General features: G+C 39.6%; 1 protein-coding gene across 2 annotated transcripts in view; it reads right to left on the reverse strand.

Annotated features, from left to right (window-relative positions):
• ZEB2 (zinc finger E-box binding homeobox 2) overlaps positions 1 to 22,680 on the reverse strand; it is a 67,107-nt gene that overhangs the window by 18,419 nt on the left and 26,008 nt on the right. For both annotated transcript variants that reach the window (XM_081005804.1, XM_081005805.1), the window contains exons 4-8: positions 19,326 to 19,397; positions 10,305 to 10,493; positions 9,362 to 9,576; positions 6,780 to 6,888; positions 1,334 to 3,306 (exon numbers count right to left, since the gene is read on the reverse strand). In XM_081005804.1, the coding sequence (XP_080861930.1) occupies positions 1,334 to 3,306; positions 6,780 to 6,888; positions 9,362 to 9,576; positions 10,305 to 10,493; positions 19,326 to 19,397 (2,558 nt within the window). The remainder of the gene's footprint in view (positions 1 to 1,333; positions 3,307 to 6,779; positions 6,889 to 9,361; positions 9,577 to 10,304; positions 10,494 to 19,325; positions 19,398 to 22,680) is intronic.

Consider the following 22,680-nt stretch of genomic DNA (forward strand, 5'->3'; position numbering starts at 1 on the left):
GGAATAGTGGAACAGCTGTTATGGAGGTACCGTGCTATTTATGCTCCTATTGTGCAGAGAGGGATTACTGCCTGTAACATTAAACCATACCTGATTTTCACATTTGAAAATATAAAACATTTACTAGTTGGTAAAATTACTAATGGAACCTAATAGGTCATATGGGAATGTCCACAGATGTTTTAAAAAATCAACTATAATCAGTTAATCGCTGTCTGACAAACTGTAGATGTATTATATATACACAATTCCTACACACTACGCATGTTTCCTGTGGATAAAATCCTTTGCTATATTTAAGTGGACAGATGTCAATTTTTATTTTTTTATTTTTTTGCAGTTGGGAGAGTTCCTAAAAGTTTGAACTCACCTACATTGGGCCATAGCTCAAAGCACATGCCTTTAATGCAGAAGCTTCCAAGTTCAATCCCCGGCAACTCCAGTTTTTTAAAATAAGGATCTGGTAGCAGATGATGGGTAAAACCTCTGCCTAAAACCCTGGAAAGCCACCAACATTTAGAGTAAACCTTAATGGGCTCGGTGGGCTGATGGTTTGACTTAGTATAAGGCAGCTTCATAGATCCACATCAGCCCAAAAGTGGACTGAGAGAACCTTTTTATGAAGATAAAAACCAACAGACACTATATTTTTAGAGTCTTCTCAACAATAGTCCAAGGGATGGGGTGGGGTGGGGGGAAGAATGGATCGGTGAGGAAAATGGAACAGGTGAGATGAAAACAAGTCTGGCTTGGGGATCTTCATAATCCTTTTTATAGCTTTGTAAAGATTAGTTGGAACATATTATAAACAGCTTATGGCTGCATTATCATTTCCATGTGATTTCTGAGAATCTCTTAGGGTTACAGTGGCAAGGAAACTACCTAAACCACAGTGTGCCAGTGCCAAAGAAGCCACAGGCTGGGGGACTCTCCCAGTGCTTCATGTATCTCATCGGTACTTATGCTAGGATGGTCATGAATATGAATTGTATCAACAGCCACTTTTCTTTCTCAGGGAAAAGCAGAAGCATTTTCCCCCTCACATGGGGACTGTAGCTGATCGTATTCGCTTAGAGGTGAATGGGTGATGCTGACCCCTAGAAACTCATTTTATATTCTTATGGGCAGGTAATGTAACAGTAATGGGCAGGAAATGTTCAACTGCAGTTGAACATTCCAAGTTTGTCCACCTTGGCCATGTTTACATAGTTTCATTTCCTCACGTCTCCTTTTAAAAATACAAATGGAATGTTTGAGGTGATTTACCCTTAGGATGTTTTACGTCATGAAACAGTATACAACTGTAACCTTCTGAAATAAGCAAGATATTTACCTGAAAACCTTGCTTCCGCTGGTACTTTCGCCTTTGCTGCATGTCAGCAAACGTAGCTGCTCCAGTTGGATAAGTATAGGCCATATGTGGTAGGAAGCTCATTTGATCTATTCCTGGGTATGGTCGTAGCCCAGGAATACTGGTCTGAACTGGTGGCATAAAAGTGGCTGGGGGAAATGCGCTCTGTGGCGGAAGTGTGGTGTACAAAGGTTTGGCACTAAAAGGGCTCATACCAAATAATGGATTAGTGCTTTTATCCAAACTATTTGAATTAGAAAATTCTTTCTTGATAAAAGTCAAGTTCAGTGGCTCATCTGAGGTTTCAGATGACGAAGAAACACTGTTGTGGTCTACGTTTACACTATTGGATTTTGTTTTGTTCTTTGTGGCTATAATACTTTTGGGTTCCTTCATTTGTTTTGGTAATGACAAGTCCAAAGGCTCAGCCTGAAGCTCCTCAGAGGAGAAACTGTTTGGAGTGTAAGAACTACTATGGGAGTTTTTAGAAGATGTAGAAGAAAGATTTAATGGAGAAGGAGTATTGCTCCTGGAGTGGTCCAATTTATCAACTGGTTTAATATTGGTAAAGTGAGTAGGTTTCGTTAGCCTGAGAGGGGTATCACAGTTAGTAACGCTATTATGAAGTTCAGCTATAGATGGTGATGTTATAGAGTCCACAGGCTTTATAGGGGATCTGGCTGACAAAGAGTCTTTAGTGGGCGTGTTGTTGGTGGCAGCCAGCACCACCTTGGCACTGTTCCTTTCCAGCGATGGTGACCTGGAAGTTGAGTACTGGTAGACTTTTCTTTGTTCGAACCATTCCTTCACAAATTCCTGAGGAAGGCCAACGGCAATGGAAATTTTCAGTAGTTCATCAGAGGTGGGTTCCATATTCATAGCAAAATATGCTTTAAGTACAGACATATGGTCCTTGTATGGATTGATGGGGCTAGTCATTCCTTTCTCAGAAAGTACTGATGACAGGAGGAGAGCTTGCTTATCGACAAACACTCCTGGTTTGCTAGGAGCCATGTTTTCATGAGGTTGGAGGACTGCCTTGATTTCTTCGTTCATCTTACACAGGTAACGTTCATGCTGATGAAGGGGAATGGGACCAGGAAAGCTTTCTTTACAGAACTGGCATGAAAATGGAGTAGGTATATTATGGTTGTCTATCATTTTGTCTTCAGTTACCAGATCTATTAGGGTGCGTAGCTTTTCTTTCTTAATGTTATTGAGCTGTCTCCTCGAGTCTGTAGTTAAACTCTGGAGACAAGCTTTGGCTTCATTGACCTTTTCTAATGTGTAGTCAATAATACTTTTAGTGGCACCATTATGACTGACTACTGGAAGACCCACAGGTGGAATACCAGGAGAAGTAACGCCTTGTTCCTCAGGTTGAGAACATGGGTCCTTCATGTGGTAACCTTTCAGCTTGGAGATTTCTTCAGCGCTGCAGTCCATTTTCTGCCTGGAAACAGTGTTGTCCACAATCTGTAGGACTTTCTGCACCTCACTTAAATTGCTGCCTATTGCTGGGAATCCAAGTAAAGATGCATCCATCCCTACCCCTAAGTGCTGCATTGGACTTTGCGTGGAAGTATGAACTCCTATTGGGCTGGTTGCACCAAGTCTGCCATTCATGAAAGGATTAGCACCAGTGAACCCATGGGTTGCCATCAGAACTTTATATTCATTGAAATCTAGTGGTTCCGTTTTGATTTTCAGTAAGCCTGATTGCTCAGACATACTAGGTGGTTTTCCATTCTCCAGCTTGTTTCTCAGTTGTGTAATGGCTGAATTAGTAGGTGAAGAAGATACAGAATTAGGAGAAGAACCCGTCTTGATATTGTTTCTCATTCGACCATTTACAGAGATTAAGCCAATGCATTTCTTGCTGCTGATGTGTGAACTATACGAGCCAGAATGGGAGAAACGCTTCTTGCAGTTTGGACACTCATAGGGCTTTTCACCTGCAATTAATTTTTAAAAATTAATTTTTAATAACTCACAAATAGACCAGTTCTTTAGACCATTTACTGTGTCTGCACATTTCACTCCTTTCATCTTGCTGCATTTTCTCTTTCCTTCCAAGTTATGTTTAGGTTTTTGTGACCGGAAACAATTCAAACTAGACAATCTACAATTAGCTGCATGCAGTATTCCTTCTCATCCTGTGATGCTCCCTAGCTTTTACTGATGGCTCACATTTTGTTGAAAGCTATAGCTGTCTTTACAAGGGAAACAGAGAGTGTACTGTACTGTACTGTACTATGTAAATGAATACAGCTGAAAACTTACATGTAATGCACAGTGTTTGCAATATCTAAATTCAGATAGCAGAAGGATTTTGCCATGGCTTTTAATAAGGACCCTGGCAACATGCAGTTACAACAGTAGCATAATTTTGTGTGAATTGGTTGGCATAGTAAATGGGGGACAAATATGACCCAGTTCACATTTGAATGCAAATTTAATGCAAATATACACTATCCAAAACAATATGTTGAACAGAAACACAGCGACTCATTAAAATTTGCACTTCTCCAAATTTTGCAATGCAGTTCTCCAGCAAAGCAATGTGTACAAAAATGCATATGGAAAGTGTGCATAAAAAGGCATATATTGGTGGAAATAACAAATACATTGTTTATGGGGGAATTACTGTAAAAAAATGTGTATCCTGAGAGAAATTCACACTAAAATGGTGGTGAATTTTCATGAGAACTTTTTTTTAGAAATTAAGCTTTAGAATAAATTATGGAAGTTCACTCATACTTGCTTATTCACTTTTAACAGTTTACTTCTAGAGGATCTATATGGATAATGGCAGAACAGGAGACATGTATTTCTGGAAAGGACATTGAAGCACTCCAGTCTTGCTTCAGGCTCTCCATAGGTATCTGGTTGGTCACTGTGAGAACAGGATCCCGGACTAGGTGGGCAATTGGTTAGATCCAGTAGGGCTGTTCTTATGTTTTTTATTCCTCCTCTACTCTCATTTCCAGCCTAAAGCAGTGCTTCAACCACTTTCTGAATCTGTGTACATATATTTTTAGGTTTTACCCTAAGGCGGGGGCAGATAATTTTAACACAGGTTTTGGCAGCTGTGAATGAATTTTGGGCTCATGTGCTCCCATTCCCCCTGCTTCTGCTCTCTTGACTCCTGTAAGGCTCTGTTTCCCTCCCTCTGTTCATAGCACAGTTAGCCATGATTGTCCAAATCAGGCAGATTATGGTTTGTGCAAACCATACTTTGCCTCCAAAGCAGAATGGGAAACCATAGTTTGAACTGAGTTTCTGATTTAGGTTTGGCGAGCTTTTCCCATTCAGGTGACATGACAAAATATTGTTTACAATTGAACCAGGGAACAGGAAAAATTCAAAAATGAAGGTTAGGAGGAGGGAGTGTGAGAACCCATTGCTGTCTCTTCGCCTTTTCTTGCTACTTTGGAATGAATCTACTTGAGTTCAGTAGCCACTAGTCTTTGAAGGATGTGAACTCTCCCCTATCCTGTGATGGATAACCTTTGAGTCATGATCTGGATTGGCTACACAAAATATAAAGGCAGTTTTTCCACTCTCTGTCTCATGCTTGAATCCCCCCCCCCCCCAATTCCTGGGCTTGCATTAATTTAATTAACTTCTCAAATGGAACAAGACATTCCCCTCTCGTTCTTCCACATGTGCCCCCTGCCACCCCCAAATTTGCTCCAGGGGGCTGGGGGAACTCACAGAACAAATTTAGTGGGTGACTGTGAAAGAGGAGAGAAGAGGTAATGTACATAAGCCCAAAGTTCACCGCAGCTAGTTATTATAGTGGGAAACTGTGGTTTGCTATTACAGCTGAGTTGAGCATTAAACATATTAAACTTCAGTTGGAGCATTAAACATAAGCTTAAATCCCTTCAGCTCAAATCAATGAAGTTTAGAAGTGCTTAACTATGAGATTGTACCCAAGGTTTGCAAATGCTGATCTACTAAACAAAAAACAAAGTTCACTGCGAGATTTTACATGCCTGCAGATTAGATAGCTTAAACATTAGAATTATTATATATAAGCAGAATAGACTTTTTAAAAAAAACCTATGAAGAATGTATAATTACAGAAACTTATTCAGACTATTAAAATACTGCTTTTTTAGTCTTCGGTATATTTGTCTTTGTTTCTGATTTGCCTTTGAATTTATTTGAATAAATCAAAGTCTTTGAATACTTGACCAGCGTTAACAGCTTTACTCACAATGTCTGCATCAAAGGGTGAAGACTTTTAGTTGGAGGAGAACTCTAAATATTATTATTCAAATATTGACAAGTTCCAAATATAAGGCAAAGTGTTGCCCTATTTTCTCGCTGTCATGTGTAACTGAATGACTTAATGCACTCAGCAGAGGTTATTTATTTCAACGAAGGGGATTGAATTAGGAACACAAAATTATATTTTTAATTGATGTGATAGCCGATGCAGGCCAGAAAGGCAGGGTATAAATATTGTAAATGGATATATAAAGTGGCTAGTGTGTTCAGCTTGGATGTGGACAGCACAACTTCGAGGTCAGACAGGCCACTTCACACATTATGTGGCAACAATCTCATGTTGGCCATTAAGTGCATCTTTATTGGGAAGCTGCAGCCAATCTGAGATCTCTGGCAAAGATACCTGAATGTTTGTTGCTTGTTGTGACATCCAGCTGTGATGGTATAGATGTCCACTTACACAACTGGGGAGGTGGGGAGTTAGAGGAAGAGGAAGTCCTGTTGCACAAACTTAATTCTGCTCACCTGACACTGGATTTTGCGGAATGTTTTACAGATACTTAAAAGTACAGTGTATGAAGAAGCTATGAAGCTCACCAAGTGTGATGCCATGTCACTATCTCTCAGCTCAACTTATGCTTGGGAGGCTAAACCAGACGTCAGCAAACTTCTTCAGCAGGGGGCCGGTCCACTGTCCCTCAGACCTGGTGGGGGGCCGGACTACATAATATGAATGAGGCAGCCATTCCAAGTAAGCGAGCTTAATTTGTTTATTACTGCTGGATTGTGGGTGTTGGCCTTGTTCATCTTTAAGGTTCCTTATTTTTGTTTTGCTTTTGTTTTTTAGGAAAGTGTGTCACAAATAAGAAAACCTAAGAGCCAAATGGCTAGGAATTCCTAGAATTCCTCTGAGTAGAAATAGCTCCAGGAAAGCAATTTAGAACTTAATTAATTAATCAGGTAATACATTCTGCTATTTGGAAAATCATCTATGGAAACTTGTGGTGCTGGTTTCTTATTTGTTTCTGAATAGCATGAAAAATGAGGATGAGTCAGAAATCATTTACAAAGTATCTTGGCGGCTCTAAAGAAAATGGTGAAGATACTAAGCTTTTTTAAAAAACAAAAAACAAAAGCTCGGCTAATTAAACAAAATGCAAATGAGAACCCTGGCACCTCAGCTACTCACCACTGTGGATTCGCAGGTGTTCCTTCAGATGGTGCTTGTATTTGAAGGCCTTGCCACACTCTGTGCACTTGAACTTACGATTGCCTGCTCCTTGGGTCAGCATTTGGTGCTGGGAGAGTAAAGACACCAGCATGAATTTTATGCAAATAGATATCTGTATATGTAGAGGTATGAATTTCTCTCTCTGTGTGTGTGTGTATTACCAGCATGAATTTTATATACAAATATATCAATATCTATATTTGTGTATATCTGTGTATGCATATGTGTGTGTGTGTGTGTGCGCGCGCGCGCATGCGCACGCATTTGTGTGTAGAAAGAGAGAGAGAGAGAGAAAGGTTTCCTTTTAAGAAAAAAATTAATTAAAGCAGTTTTGTATTTATCTGTCAGCCTAAAAGATCTGCATGCACATTTATTTGCCTCATCAGTGCTGCCATAAAAATCAAAATGTTGGCAGTAAACCTGAAGGAAATCTGAATTCACTTGGAGCATTTGCTTTGGAATTATTTCTTAAGTCTTTCATCGGCAGCACAATATATTAAGGCATGCAGTGCTGCAAGGAATGGATTTGTTAATTTTTAAAAGAAATTGAGGCTTTTAATATTCTTAGCTGATCATATTGTCAATTCACAACTTGCAGCATTTTTTAAAAAAAACCATATATTTGCAGTGCTTCTGAACCCTTTAGCATTGTGATGATAAGCAAGCTTTGTTTTATCAAATGCAAGAGGCGGTCACTGCTGGGAGGGAAAGTCCTGATCAGAGAATTAAACTAATTCTTTCTTTCTTTTTTTTTCCCCTCCTTCAGAGCAATGGGGCAAAAACAAGAAGGAAAAGTTGGCAGAAAGGACGAGTTAAAAAGCAGCATAAAGATAGGATCAAACACAGCTGACCTTTCTGAACAAGTGAGAAAAGTGCTGTGACTTTGAATTCTGATTTTAAAAAGGGGGAAGAAAAAAAAGCTGCAGTCATCTAGTCTGGATGTTCAAGGTAGGAGGTCAGCCTCCCCCCCCACTCCCCCTTTTCTCCCAAGCAGCAATGACACAAAAGCCTATTGCAGAAAAGACAGCACAGAAACGGTATGACAACTGCTAGGGTGTGCTGAATCTTCCCACATTCCTAGTGAGACAGATGGTGTTACATGGGACACAGGGAGGGTTGTTCAAACAGCAGCAACCTTCAAAGATCAAGCAGAGCCCAGCCCGCGGAGCGCCATTGAGGGACCAGTGCTCATATGTTGCTGAGTTGCATAAACAAACAGCAACAGCTGCTTTGTCTCCCCCCACAGCCCTCAGAGGACTACTATAAACTTTAGTTGTGCCACTGTTAATATGATACAATCATTTTAATTTACTAATTGTAAATGCCATGAGCAAATGAGGGGACTTTTCAACACCAAAGCTACCATTCGTAATGCGCCAGCACAATCACACTCTTGCATGTGAAATTTAAGGCAGTTATTCTGGATAAATATCCAGCCACACGCCCCCCCTCCCCTCCCAGTAGTGTTTTGATAGTCAAAAGCAATAGGGAAGGAGAGGAAAAGCCACTCTTGTCTCCCATTTTGTCAGAAAGGGGGGAAAGTTACAGATTAACAACTCACTTTGCTCTTTAAAATGAAATGTTATGATAAATCCTGTCAGAATTGTATTTTATCGATTACAGAGATCAAGTGAGAAACAGTGAACTAATTACCAAACCGCTTGATTAGAAGGTGAGCATGATACATGTTTGTTTAATTAAGCACGTCTTTTATTGAAAAAATGCCTGTCATGATAAATCTAAATCAGTATGACTTCTCATTCTTTAGAATAAAAACTATTGGTATCATTCTCATAGTAAGGGAATGGAATGTAGTTTAAGATCTGCCATTTGGATTTCCATTGCAACACGTCATTATAGAAGTTTTAAGCAGGAATTCAAAAGACACATTCAATTTGATTAAATCTAATGCATCAAGGAATCATTTTGATTTACAGGAGATTTGCTGCTGGGGTGTGTAGATTTCAGGAATAGTGTATTCCTAAAGTGATCACATGTTATTAGAAGAGCCATAAAGCACACAGATACACGCAACAAGATTAACTAAAAAATATGAACCTATTCGTATGAACTGCATGAAAAACAGATACAGGGCTCCATAAAAAGTAATGAATGACAGAAAATAAGATTAGCAGATTCCTGAGATGTCTTTGAGATCCTATGTGGGGGGAAATGCAGTGCAAAACTAGGTGAAAAATGGAGATAAAATTGCTGAGATGTTTAATAATGTATAATTAAAATGCCACAATTTCATTCACATTTTGAGGAACATAAAAAAATGAAACTAAAGTCAAGTTAAAGTGCAAATAAAATTTCTAAATTAGAAATTAACACACTCATTCGATCGTGAACATAAGACTATTAAATCATATTAGAAGAGACCATCAAAAAATCATTTAGGCCTCAATTAAAGCTATTACCATTAAAAGATCTGCATCTTCAAAATGCCATGAAAAATTAATAATGATTGCCAATCAAAGCAATATCATTTCTCTAAGGGGTTATTATAGAAAGAAATCACTTAAAACAAGCCCCCCCACCTGATCTGTCCCTGGCTTGTGCGTCACCATATGCCGCTCGAGCTGGGTGCGGTAAGCGAATGTGTAGTTGCAAAGAGGGCAAGGGAAGTTCTCTTCGTTCTTCTCATGGCGGTACTTGATGTGCTCCTTCAGTGATGTCAAGCGCTTGTAGCCCCGGTCACAGTAGGGGCAGGTCAGCAGTTGGGCAAAAGCATCTGGAGTTCCAGGTGGCAGGTCTGTAGCCCAAGAGACGTGAGAGAAAGAAGCAGGCCAAAAGGTCAGTAAATCAATGGCAGTTAATGGGCTTATTGCCCAGGATGGATTGACAAGAATCACCGCAATCTGCCTACAGTGGAATATCCGTGATATCTACCTTGCTTGCAAAACCACATCAATCACTTTTTACACGCTCAGGGCAAACTTGTATGAATCATAAGAAAATTAATTCAAAACTTTCGGCTGGCTTATTGTGAGACTACAATAGCTTGTGGGGGGGGGAGGGGTGGAAAATGTTGGGGTTTTTCTTTCTTTCTCTGATTTATTGATGCTGTGCACTTAATTACCAGTCCGTTGTCTCCAAACACAACACCATCTAGTTCCATCTTCACGGATGCTTTTTCAATTACTTATTAAGGACTTAACAGAATCAGTTAGTAATCCTCAATTTGTCCTGTAAAAAAATTCAATCATTCCCAAACTAAAATTAGAGCAAGGACGCTGCTCCTTTAAAAACATAACCCTTAATTGTCCCTGCTATTTATTTCACCTACAGAAGAGTCTCAATTTGCTGACTAAAAAAGCAATCACAATATGCTGAAATTACAGTCCCATCTTTGCTCATGAAATTCCATGCTTCTGCAGCTGTTCTTCAATTTTAAGGTAAACACCCAGGCATGTAGTGCATTTATAATTGCAACAGCTGCAAGAGGTCAGAAGAGTGGCTAAAAATGAATTCCATCCTCACCATTTTCTTCTTGCCCATTGGCCTCTGGAGTGCCAAGACGAGACAGTTCCTCGGGGGCTTCCGGGTAAATAATGGCTGTATCACTGCGTTGTAGGTACTCCGCTATACTGACTGAGTGTCCATCTCCTTCATCCACTTTCCTCTTAGCAAAATATTCCTCAAAGTCCGACGTGCAATTTGCATTCTTAACTATAATAGAAAAGGGATTGGGGGGAGGGGGGGAGAAATAGTTTTGTGGAGGATTTATATGTTTGGCTACACAGTGGTATTGACGATGGTGTACATTTACTTTAAGAGCCTAATCCTGTGGCTACCCATACTTCCACCTAGCTCATTTCTCCTGCCAATAAAATCACTGGCTGGTGATTTTGTAAGAGAATACATTTGGCAAAGTCACTGATGACACCATTCATTAATGAAAGATGGCAGAAGCCAATGCATGTGCCCTCCTCCTTTCCTCATAAAAAAGGGAGGGGTGCAATATTGTATGCTGTCTGTGCACAGAATCTGAAAAGGCAACATGATAGACTTTCATGCATTTTGGAATTCTGGTGTAATTCAATGATATCCTACAAAAACGATTCCTGAAATAAATAGCAACCAGTGGGAGCAATTCTAATCTCTGTCCTTTGGTATTCTGAGACCACAGTCTTATATTGTTATCTGAACTTCATGATAGGTGGACTAAGGAGTTAGCCTGCTTTTGGATCTCCTCAAACCCTATGGTTTGGATTTGGAGGTTATAAATGCTTATTATATATCAGGAGATTGCTATAGATCATCTGCCAAACCTTCTGTCCTTTGGTCTCTGAGACTACTGTCAGACACCATTTCATGGACACAGAAATATATATATTTTTCAGTGCTGGTTATTGGGCATTGGGATAAGGAAGACCATAAGAATAATGGGGGAGGGGGAGTATGATAAGCAAGCTTGCATATAGGCTAATGGACATTTTTCTGATCAGGAAACTAGAATTCTGAACTGGTCAGGATTCTAGCCCAATGACTTTTCTCTGAAATACATAACATTCTTGGAGAAGCAACATCCGCTCCCCCAACCACCTCAAAAAGGAACCATTGTTACTTAAATAATGTGATGTTGGAATGATTTTACAAATATTACAATTTAGTTCTGGAACACAGTTATGTGAGGTAGGCCCTAAAAACAGTGAAGTTTTCATTTTCTTTCTCATTAAAACATAAAATTTGTTGTTTTTTTTATTGCCTGTGCAATGTCCATGGGGGAAAAATCCTCTGAACCACAAAGCATCCTCTTGCTAAAATTAATCATTTTCCTTCCTTCCTTTCTGAATATTAGATGCAGGAATAATTCAGTAAAGCCTATGATATTGTAGAAAAGTATTAATCCAACTGTATAGGAGACCTCACATTCAATCCATTGCTCAGTACGTTTGTTTAAGACCACCAATGTCAAAGGGACTTAAGCATGTAAACTCAGAACAGAATTATAGCTAAAACAGCTTTTGAATTGTGTTTTCAATTATGTATTGAAAAGTACCTCTTCAGCACACATACAGTTTAAGACTTTTACCGACACTCACTTTTTACTGTCCATACGTATTCAGACTTTGATACATTTATTTGAGTAGGTCAGGTTACAAACTCAGCACCAAGGTGATTAAAATATTTTCTCTCATAAAGCAACGAAAATAGAGATCAAGTTGATTCTGCTCCCTCTTACAACAGCATAAATCAGCAGTATCTACCCTAAAATCAATGGGGTTGGATTGATAATTATAGAGTGACAGAAGCACTAGATTTACATCATTGTAACTTAGACTGTGGGAGGAAACCAACACACAGGGTTACTGAAATATTTAGCATCTTTGCCTCAAGGCAACAGATAAAGGAGAAAATCCATTATGGTGCCATAGGTGGTCAATGGTGCTAGCATAAAATCAACTCACACCTCAGTTTGCTTCATAGTAAAATCTTACAGTATTTTATGTACAAAAATAGGTTATGGAAAAATCATTTTATTACAAAATCTAAAGGAAATACCTAATTCTGCAAGGGAGGGAAATGGTCCAGTAAAACATATAGTTTGAAACTACTAAATCCCAGGAGATGCCTTAATATCATTTACAGAAGGAAGCAATTCTGGCAATAGCCTCATAGATGTTGTTAATAAAAATGTTCCAGTTCCTGTCAATATGCAACATCTTTCTTCAATGCACAACCTGCTGAGCTCAAGTTTAACACTCTCTCTCTCTCTCTCTCTCTCTCTCTCTCTCTTCCTCAGAAATAGGTCATGATAAAGATGAATGAACTAGATAGGCAAAAATAAGAATCAACAGAAGAAGGGTGATAGCCCTGAAAACAGGTGCTCCCATATTTATAAAGTTCTGAAATGGCTCATGAAACTAGAGGTCAAACTTCAGAATACTACTGGGGGAGTGGGAGGGGTGGAGATATTATTAGGAAGTAGCATGCCCTGACCAGCTAGCTACCTAGCTAAAAAGGTAAAGGTAAAGGACCCCTGACAGTTAAGTCCAGTCGCAGACGACTCTGGGGTTATGGTGCTCATCTCACTTTACAGGCCAAAGGAGCCGGCGTTTGCCTGCAGACAGTTTTTTCCAGGTCATGTGGCCTGCATGACTAAGCCGCTTCTGGTGCAACAGATCACCGAAACCAGAGCAGTGCACGGAAATGCCGCTTACCTTCCCGCCGTGTTGGTACCTATTTATCTACTTGCACTGCCATACTTTTGAACTGCTAGGTTGGCAGGAGCTGGGACCAAGTAATGGGAGCTCACCCCATCACGGGGATTCAAACCGCTGACCTTCTGATCAGCAAGCCCAAGAGGCTCAGTGGTTTAGACCACAGCGCCACCCGCGTTCCAATACCTAAATACCTTAGTTCTTTTATGATGCTATTCATACTTTGGGTCACTACCATATGCCCTTGGCAGTGAGTTTAAGAGAATTATATTAAAAACATAACAAAACAAAACAAAACATAAAACAGATCCTTAGATATTTACCCCTTAACTATGTCATATGTTGTCTAGAATCCAAATATCCTCACACCTAGTTCTGCACATGCAAGGCCATTTTTGACTTGTGTTTCAGTGGCACAGTTAGGTCACGTTAGACTCTGGACTTAATGGGATTACCCTTCCCTTATGGTAATGCAACCCTGCTTCTACTTGGTGTCCCTCTTGCACATTCTGCCTCATTCTTGATGTCTGTTCCCAAGTCCTGCTCTGACTGCACCACTGTGACCCTTGAACAGCCGCCGCTTCTCCTAATGCAGGTCAATGCACTTTTGAAGCAGAAAGAAGTTTTAAAAACAGCTTTCAATAGTTCAAAGGGGCTTGCGAAACAAAGCTGTAGTGTGTCTATGCAAGAGGAATATTCTTGTCCAGGGGTCAGTCCAGCCAGCCTAGAACAGGAGCCTAAAGCTCTGCTCAGGCCTCTCAGGAGAAGCATAAAGGAAACCGTGTGTTGAAATCTTTTGTTACTTTCCTGTAAGTAGCGGTCATATTTTCTACAAACTTCCATGCAAGCAAAACTGGCCCTGCCCATCAAGATGATGACCAGTTTGCCAGATGTAGGAAGCCTACAGAGAGGATAAAGTTTGCTCTGAATTTTGCAGAAACCACCTACCATTTTGCCATGTGCTTCGGAATATAGGACCAAATCAATTTTTATATTTTCATTAGAATGCCTTTCCTGTGGCCTTTTCCCATGCTCTCTTCTATCTGCTGGATTTCTTTCTTTGGGCCTGTTTATGTGTGCTTTAACGCCTATACAACTACCTCTGTCTCCTCTAATTCACTGGGTATGTGACTGAAGTAACTGTTGGATCCCAGCCATATTCAGGTAGCCATCAGTCACACTGAGAGTGACTGTGGAATAGAGAGTGAATGATAAAGACCATTCAGCATGTTGAAATCTGTGAATATCAGGTTCTTGTATTGCCAAACACTGTCTTTTTTCAGTGTTGATATACATTTAATGGAAATAAACTCGGGTGTGCCTGGGCAAGTCAAATAGCTTTTTTTTGTTGTTTATCTATCATTATATATTCCTGAAGTATATGCCTTCTTCTAATGTTTCAAAACATATTTTCTTAAGGAAAGAAACATTCTGGTTAAATAGGGGGGATGGTATTGAAAAAAATGAATATATAGTTTGGATTGGAGGTGAGTTGTGAATTACTGGGTAGAATATTGACAGCGATATGGAAGAAATATCCGGAAAAATGTTCATATAAATTATAATTGGTTTCTGCTGGAAAGTAGGGAGTTACAGAAGGAAGACTGAAAACGGTAGACAGCAAGTTGAACAGGAAAATATTGTGGTTGGTGTTCTTGCCAGAAGTCCATCTCTGGGCCAATGGCCATATTGTAAAACTACTAAAACCAGTTCAGACCATAGGAACATTACTCAAGCATTGCAAGCTTATAGCCGAACATAACTGTTTAGAATAACGGTTCCAGAAATTTTTACAGCATTAAAACACAAATTGGAACGAGGCTTATTAAAAGCTGCTGCTTTTGTCACTATTATCTCAAACATACCATTACGGTCACTACCTAAAGTTAATTCTTCCTTTGCTCCTAGTAATATACTAGATCCTATGGATGGTTGGTCAGCTTTCTCAAACAGGCCTACAAACAGTTTTGAATGCTGGTTTTGTACAGGAGGCTATAATTGTCTCCTTTGATACTAAATGTTTCTGAGGTGCATTATTCAGTTTCCCTGTGCATTAAAGGAATTCAGGAGCTAAGGCAAATGTTTATGTCTAAGTTATAAACCTTTGAAACAACGGGATTTACTAGGGAGCTGACAGATCCTTAACTGAAACAACGTTAACAGTGTGATTATGTATTAAAGATTAATATAAATATCAAGTGCCACCTGAATGCAGATCAGGCAATTCAAAGTTTCTCTTATGTTACTGACAAGAATTTGGCCATCATTAGAATAATTGATCAGCGTTACAAACAAACAAAATGTGACTGCAAATGAATTTTATTTAAAACTTTATGCCTCACGTTTTTTCCACTTAAAAAAAGAGAAAGAAATTCAAGTGGCTTACAAATTAAAACATCATGCAATATATTATGGGATGTGACTCCTCAAAACAGAACAATTCATATACCCACTATCATAGTGATAACATGGCAAATCAAGAAAAAGTCAATAAGGGGAAATAATTCATAAAAGAAACACATCTCAGAAGGGCACACCACAAAATGAGTGCCAGTGCAGAAAAGGCCCTGCTCCTGGGAGCTATCTATCGTGCCTCATGCAGGCAAGGAATCTGGAGCAAGGCTTCAGATGTGGAACAGAGCATGAGACAAGGAAGATGCCCAGGTCCCGGGCTGTTTAGGCCTTTGAAGATAATAAATCATAATAATAAACTTTTATTTATATCCCGCCCTCCCCAGCCGAAGATGAAAAGCAGCACCTTGAACCAAGCCCAGAAACAAACTGGAAATTAGTACGTATCACACAAAACAGGCGTTAATATGTTCTGACTGCTCTGCTCCATTCCGCATGAGCATTTTGCACCAGCTGAAGTTTCCAGACACTTTTCAAGGACAGCCCCGTGCAAAGCACATTATACTCTAATCTGGAGGTAACTACGTCATTAACTGTGGCAAGGTCTAACTTCATCAGGAAACATTGTGGTTGGAAAACCAGCCAAAGCTAGCACAAATTCTTGTGATCATCCCTGGCTCTACCCCCCCCCCCCCCACAACTAATGTCTCTTGAAAGGACAGAGAATTTCCCCTTATATGCCCTCTGCATGATTTCTATGCCTATAGCCTCACACATTGATTCCTAGTGAATTTAAATTGCAAACAGAAATCACACTCCCATCTGTGAGTCAAGCTTTTTAGGAAGATGTAGAGTGAGTGACCTCACTAAGGAAGTCTTGTTTTAATTAAGGACTAGGGCAGGGACTCCTTAAAGCCTGAGGTAGCATAACATCATATGAGCATAAACCACACTAAGGAAAAGAGATATTTAAAGGAGACACTCGAGAGCATAGGAGGCCAGTTATTTCTTGTGGGAACTCTTGCTGTAAGATGGAGATAGCTGCTCCTAATCGGCAACAAAGCTAATAAAACCACAGCCTTCATTAAGCAGGAAGTGGCAGGTCCTCATTGGTACATGCAGATTAGAGTCTCAAAGCGATCAGTCCTTTCAACTTGCCAACTTTTACTTCTGTTTTTCTTTGCAGAGAACTCTTTTCCTACCTTTTTTTAAAAAAAAAATGCAGTCTCAGCAAAACGTATTTGTCTGTGGCTATTACTGGGTAAGGGTAAGCAGATTTTGTTTATCTACAGGGTATGCATTCATCCATTTCCTCAAAATAGCTATAAGGATGCAAAGTCTCAAAGCCACGCTGGGCTGAAGTGGTGCCAGTTTTACCTGTGTGAAAGTACACAAAATTAATTGCTCAATTTTGGTATAACTGGCCATGATTATGAATCATCACCACCATTTTGTGGTTGCATGCGAAATATTCTTGTAGTATCAGCCTAGTTTTTAAGTAGACAGATTCTCACACTTCAGAAGCTACTCTCTTACTGGTACCAATGCCAGCATTAATAGCCTTGTGGAACACCTGGTGAGACGGAATTACAACTGGAATCTGATAGAAATCTTTTTTATTTCCTGTAGGCTGAGGTACAAAATACTGAAATCTGCTCTCTCTGCTGGATATGCATTGGTACCCACCACTCAAACTGAAAGTCTCAGTAAACACTGTGGCCTAATTTACTAGGAATGCAGTTAGATAGGATTCAAACATCACAGTTTCCACTTACAGTGGATGATGCTAATGGCAGCTGGTACTGGCATGGAGATTATCCATGCATCTGAACCACTGAAATGTGGTGCTGAGACCACATGGAAGTGTCGGGAGCATGGTGTGAAACTCTTAAGTTGAGACTCTTAAGAAGTCTTTACCATGAACCTTAATATAGATAGCCAACTTTACTTCTGAATGTAAATATTTTAAAATACAATATTACTAATGCTACATTACCACATGTTTTTTGCTTTTTTAAAAAAAGAAAAATAATGACTGAGAAACAAAATATTTTAGGGGTTTGGGGGCAGAGGGACACTGATCTTCTGTTGCCACTGTCCTTTTCGGAAGTTGAGTTAAATGGACCTTGTTAGGTGAATGGCAAAGACAGTCGCAGGTGGGTTCTACAGGTTGGAGGGTATTCTACAGGTAGGAAGGTATTCTCCAGATGTCCATCATTGGAAGATTTTCAATTTTTGACACTGAAAGGGTGGCAGAGACAAGTTGTACTGTTCAGATTTTGGCTAGGCATTAAGCTCTACATTTATGCAGGGCTATGTGGATTGACTTTGGGTGTTGTGAGGTTTGTAGGGAGGAGGAAATGGTTGATCATGCTATATGAGATTGTGGTAGTGTATATGAAAGACAGACAGCCTGCCCTCCATAGCTTTAGTGATTTGGTTCTTACAAATTTGCCTATTGTGGGGCTGCCCTCCGGGACAAGAATCTCTGGGGCTCAGTGTTGGAGAATTTACGGCACTTTGTGACATCTACAAGGCTCTTTAAAAGGTTGTGAGTGGAGTGGAATCATACTGTTGCCAGTACATGGTGTTAACAAGGCCTGTCCTTGGCCTTGCTACACACCATTAAATCCCAAGAAGAATAAAAAATAATTTTTCAGTACAGTATAGATGTTTTGATGTTCCTCTTTGTAATACATAACTAATGAAAATGTGACCTCATTTTACTTTACGGATTACCCGCCAGTATATAAGACTAATATACAAAAGATAGAAACACATGCACTCACACACCAGCATGGATTAATTTTTCCATTATTTCCCCCCATAAGAATTAGGCAAGTCAGTTTGTTGCGATGTCTAATAAGAACATGTGGGTGTATACCAGCATTAGAGATGTGTGAGTAATAAAATCCTTGTAGCATTTGGGTGCCACCCTACTTAACAGCATTGCTAGTGGGCACTAAGAATCAAATATCATAATGGAACATGAAAACAGCTTATTTAGGATGGAAACTACAGTAAGGAGAATATGGAATAATGGTCTTGTCTCACTGGGAAAAGTTCCTTTGCTTCCATTTTCACAAAGTTAAGGTGCTCGGTCTTTCCTCACTGGCAAGGCATGTTTGCGACATCTTTATAGCTCAGAACTGTATCAGGTTCCTAACGCTAGGACCATGGACAGAACTTTGCCAAATACAGGTATCCCTCACAAGGAGGAATAGTTGAGACACAGTCCTACAACTGTAGGCTACCTGTGAAGAAACCAGTCCCATTAATCAAATGGAAAGCAGCTTGAACACACTGAACTATCAAGATTGGAGAAAAACCAATTTTATTCTGGAGCTTTCAGCAAAGCATTAAAGAGATGGCTTAGAAACAATGCATCTTTTGTATCAGTGTTACTTTCTTTTCATCTACACACGGTAGATTTCTGAGAAGAGGAGTGAAGAATGAGTTAAGGAAAGTGAAAAAAAAGTTTCAGTGGTGTGAAGTATGCACCCAATAAAACGTGGGTTTGGTATTGATACAAAAAGTGCACCCATTATGATTATAAAGATATTTGTACAGATCCAGTCACAAAAAAATTCCAGCTACATTAAACTCCAGCATAATCACCTGTATGGGGGGGAAAATACCACTCTTTACAGTGCTGGAATCTATTAACTCCCAAGGATGCTGTCACATTAAATGAGGGGTAGATGGAGGCAGGAAAATATACTTTTCATCAAACACAAAAGAAACTATCCTAGTCACACAGATCTCCGCAGAAATGTTCCCAGAAACTGCAGTGAGATCAAGGCTGCATCAATGGTTTGTATCAAAGTGAAACAATCAGGGAAATGTACATGTAATTAGGAATATCTCAAACTTTCATCTAGAAAAGTGGACTAGTGTACCTGGCTTATTCTTTCAGTTTGCAAAACAAACAAAAATAATCAAAGGCAATAGGAAACTAGAGAAGTTTGTATAGGTCTGCCCTTACCTGTTCCGTTGTTTCCAGTGGTCTGAATTGCAGCTTCAGGCCCCATGGTGTCATACTCTTCCTTCATTTCTTCTGTAATACAGGAATGGACATTTTCAGTGGACAGAATAGCCTTACTAAAACAGCGAGCAAATGGCAGCAACAAGGATGATTCTTTCAACAAAAGCACAGAACACCCCGCTTGTAAATCTCAGCACAATGGCTTTGTTCAGGCTGTTTCATGAATTTGATCATGTAATCTGAATTCTAAGGACTGGTCTGGACAATATGGGCTTCCTCCATGTGAGCAGCCCCTGTTGTTACTGGGTATACATTTGTGCGGACAAACACAAGAATTAGCTGGATTGTTAAGAGATGCGGCAGCCCTTCTTGTGGCCTGAATGTTTGACAAAAGGTATCCTAAGAAGTGTTATTCCCGCAGTTCAGTTTCTCCAGGCAGTCACATGCCAAAGGAAGAACCAAAGCTCAGTTGTAGAGCAAGTGTTTTGCGTGAAGAAAGTCCCAGGTTTAATCCCTAGCATCACCAGGTTTAAGGTTGGGGAAGGCCCTGTCTGAAACCCTCGAGAGCAGCTGCCAGGCAGTGTCAACAGTCTGTGACTTGGTATATAAGGCAGCTTCCTATAAGAGAACTGGCCCTGAGTTAATTACTTAAAATCCTATAAATAACAAGGAATACCTGAGGCTTTAGACACCAATGTGCTGATCTCTGGGACAGTGGTCCAACATTCCCCCCCCCCACCTGAACTATTCACTTAAAGGAGGCACAGGGAAGTTACCTGAAATGGCAGCAAATACGAGAAAATTCTTAATGGGTAATTTGTACAGCTGGCGTGGTAATGTGGCTAGAATATAACTGGGGGCACCTAGGTTCAAATTTCCTCTCGGCCATGAAGGTCACTTGATGACTTTGGGTCAGCCTCTCAGTCTAACCTATCTCACAGATGCCACATGTGGGGAGGGGGGGGGGGAGAAGAGGCAAGTGTATTGCTCTGAGCTCTTTGGAAGGGTGGAATAAAAATAAATATATTTTCAGCCTACACTTTCAAAAGATTGTTTTGAACTTATTTTGCTCTTGCCTGTTGTTAACTTGGGATAACTCGGCTTCTTGGTCTACTTCAATCACTCTCAGGAATCACAATAAACAATATGACGTGTAAATTGATAGCTCCTGGGTTTTAGCTGCAGCAGTTTCATGAACTTTTCCCCATTCTACAAATTTTTTTTGCAGCTGATGGTTGCATTGATCATGTGAAGTAATTATTCCCAAGGATGAAAAAGGTGACACCAAAAGTTACAATATTAAATGGTTCTTGGACCAATGGCTTCAGCAATTTGTCAGTGAACAAGACGAAAGAAATGGTTATTTTACTACATCATCAACCACTACTTTCAGGGAAGATGTAGAATGTGTTGAGTTTCAGAATGGGAGGCTAACTACAACTTTGCCACTAGCATTACAAGAGTCCCTTTTGAAATCATTCTGATGTGGTGATATCTGCATCAAAATATGTATCTATAATACAAGCACAGTAATAGCACAGCAGGTCTTCAGGTTATGTTGTCAGCTGTGTATAATGTGTCTCCAGCTGGCAGGTAAATTCTAGGATGGTATTATTCTAAAATAATTCCCATCGCCAAATCATTGCAAAACAGAATGCATAAAACTAACTCTCCTGGTATGTCTTGACTCAATTATCTTCCACGTCTGAATTCTGCATCCATATGTCTGCTGGTAAGGAGAACGGCAATACGGGACTAGAATGCTATGTGTGAACAGGGAATAAATGAGGTCTAAAACATTTTTTCCAAGTTAATATGACAAAGAAGTGGAACTTGTAAATGGGTAAATCCAAAAAAGGACCTAAGCAGACATTATCTGGTTAGGCAGTCTAGGGATAATGACTGAATTCCTGATACATAGAACTTAAAAATGCTCAGTGCTTTTTTTCCAGGGGGTACTCATGGGTTTGCAGTACCAGCACCTCTTTTTTTAGTTGTTAAATAGTGTGGCACTTACTGTAGCAACTTCATAGTGAGTAGCAACACCTATTTCTCTAGAAAAAAAGCACTGAAAATGCTTAGTGTTGGGATTGTTAGTTTGGGTCCCCCCCCCCCCAAATAAAGAGTTTGATGTGGATATAAAATGGTACACCATCAATCAATTTCTGCAACAAATGTTGCAAGGAAGAAGGCGAGGAGTACAAACTTCATTCTGAGATTTGCAATCCTACGGTATTATTTATGTGTTCCATTCTTGTGAGTAATTAGCTGATTGAATAACAGGATCTAATTGTGTCATTTTAATCAAAACTAAAGCTAAGCTGACTTATTTCAAAGTTTTACAACCAGAAGCTATAAATATACATTTTATTATTTTGTAGCTTAAAATAAAAACATCCCAAGTTAAAATATTCCTGCAAAAACTGCCGATAATTTCTTCAAACTATATAGTTTACAGTGATTTGGCACTTTGTCTCCTCCATAGAACATTTTTACAGGATATCTTGATTCCAAAAACCTTTAGGAAAATCCATATACATTGATAAAAAGTTGTCAGCTGTGATACACAGTATTTCTTGTGGCAGCTTACTAGGAAGCTGGATGGTATAGCACTTGTGAGAGGTTTAGTGCTGGATATAAATATAGCTTGTGTGGATTTTTCCCCCCCTTCCTTGATCAGCTCATGTGATTTCTGGTAGAAAGGAGTCACAAGTTTGTTTCCATCTGAGGGCACATCTACCCAGTCACTAAGGGGGGAAAAACGCTAACAGCATTTTCTTATTTTTTTGCATAATAGTGGTGATGCTAAGATTTCGGCTGCATTTCCTTCCTCATTGTAATGTTCTGCTGCAGTACAGAGAAGTTACATTATGATCGAGCTGCTTCCCAAAACCCAATAAATAGGCAAATACAGAGAATGCTCTTCTTGTTTTTGTGCAGGTCACAAAAGTACATCATGTATTTTGGGGCAAATGTGCCTTTCAAAATCCTTTTTTTTTTTTTTTTTTTGCTGATCACCTCCAAATTCTGTACCAGTAAAAAAAAAAAAAAAGGCATTAATTTCAATGTGCTTTTATCTAGGCATGCTTTTTGTAGAAAGCAAATCTTACTTCACACCCCTTCAAGTCACAGAGAAACTCTTCCTGAACAGAATTGTGCATCCTCTTTCTGAGGCAACAATATTTTTCAAAGATCAACTATGTGAGCTTGTTTCTGATTTCACCAATACTGTACTCAAGTATACAGGAAACATCACAAACAATGATTAAAAAATCAGCAGCAAAGGGATGAAAAACCCGGCTTGCTGTGTTCGGATGTATCAAATAAATCTAAGAGTATGAGAGCTTACATTTAT

Source organism: Podarcis pityusensis, assembly GCF_964106645.2.
Source record: "Podarcis pityusensis genome assembly, chromosome: 1".
Classification (NCBI taxonomy): domain Eukaryota; kingdom Metazoa; phylum Chordata; class Lepidosauria; order Squamata; family Lacertidae; genus Podarcis; species Podarcis pityusensis.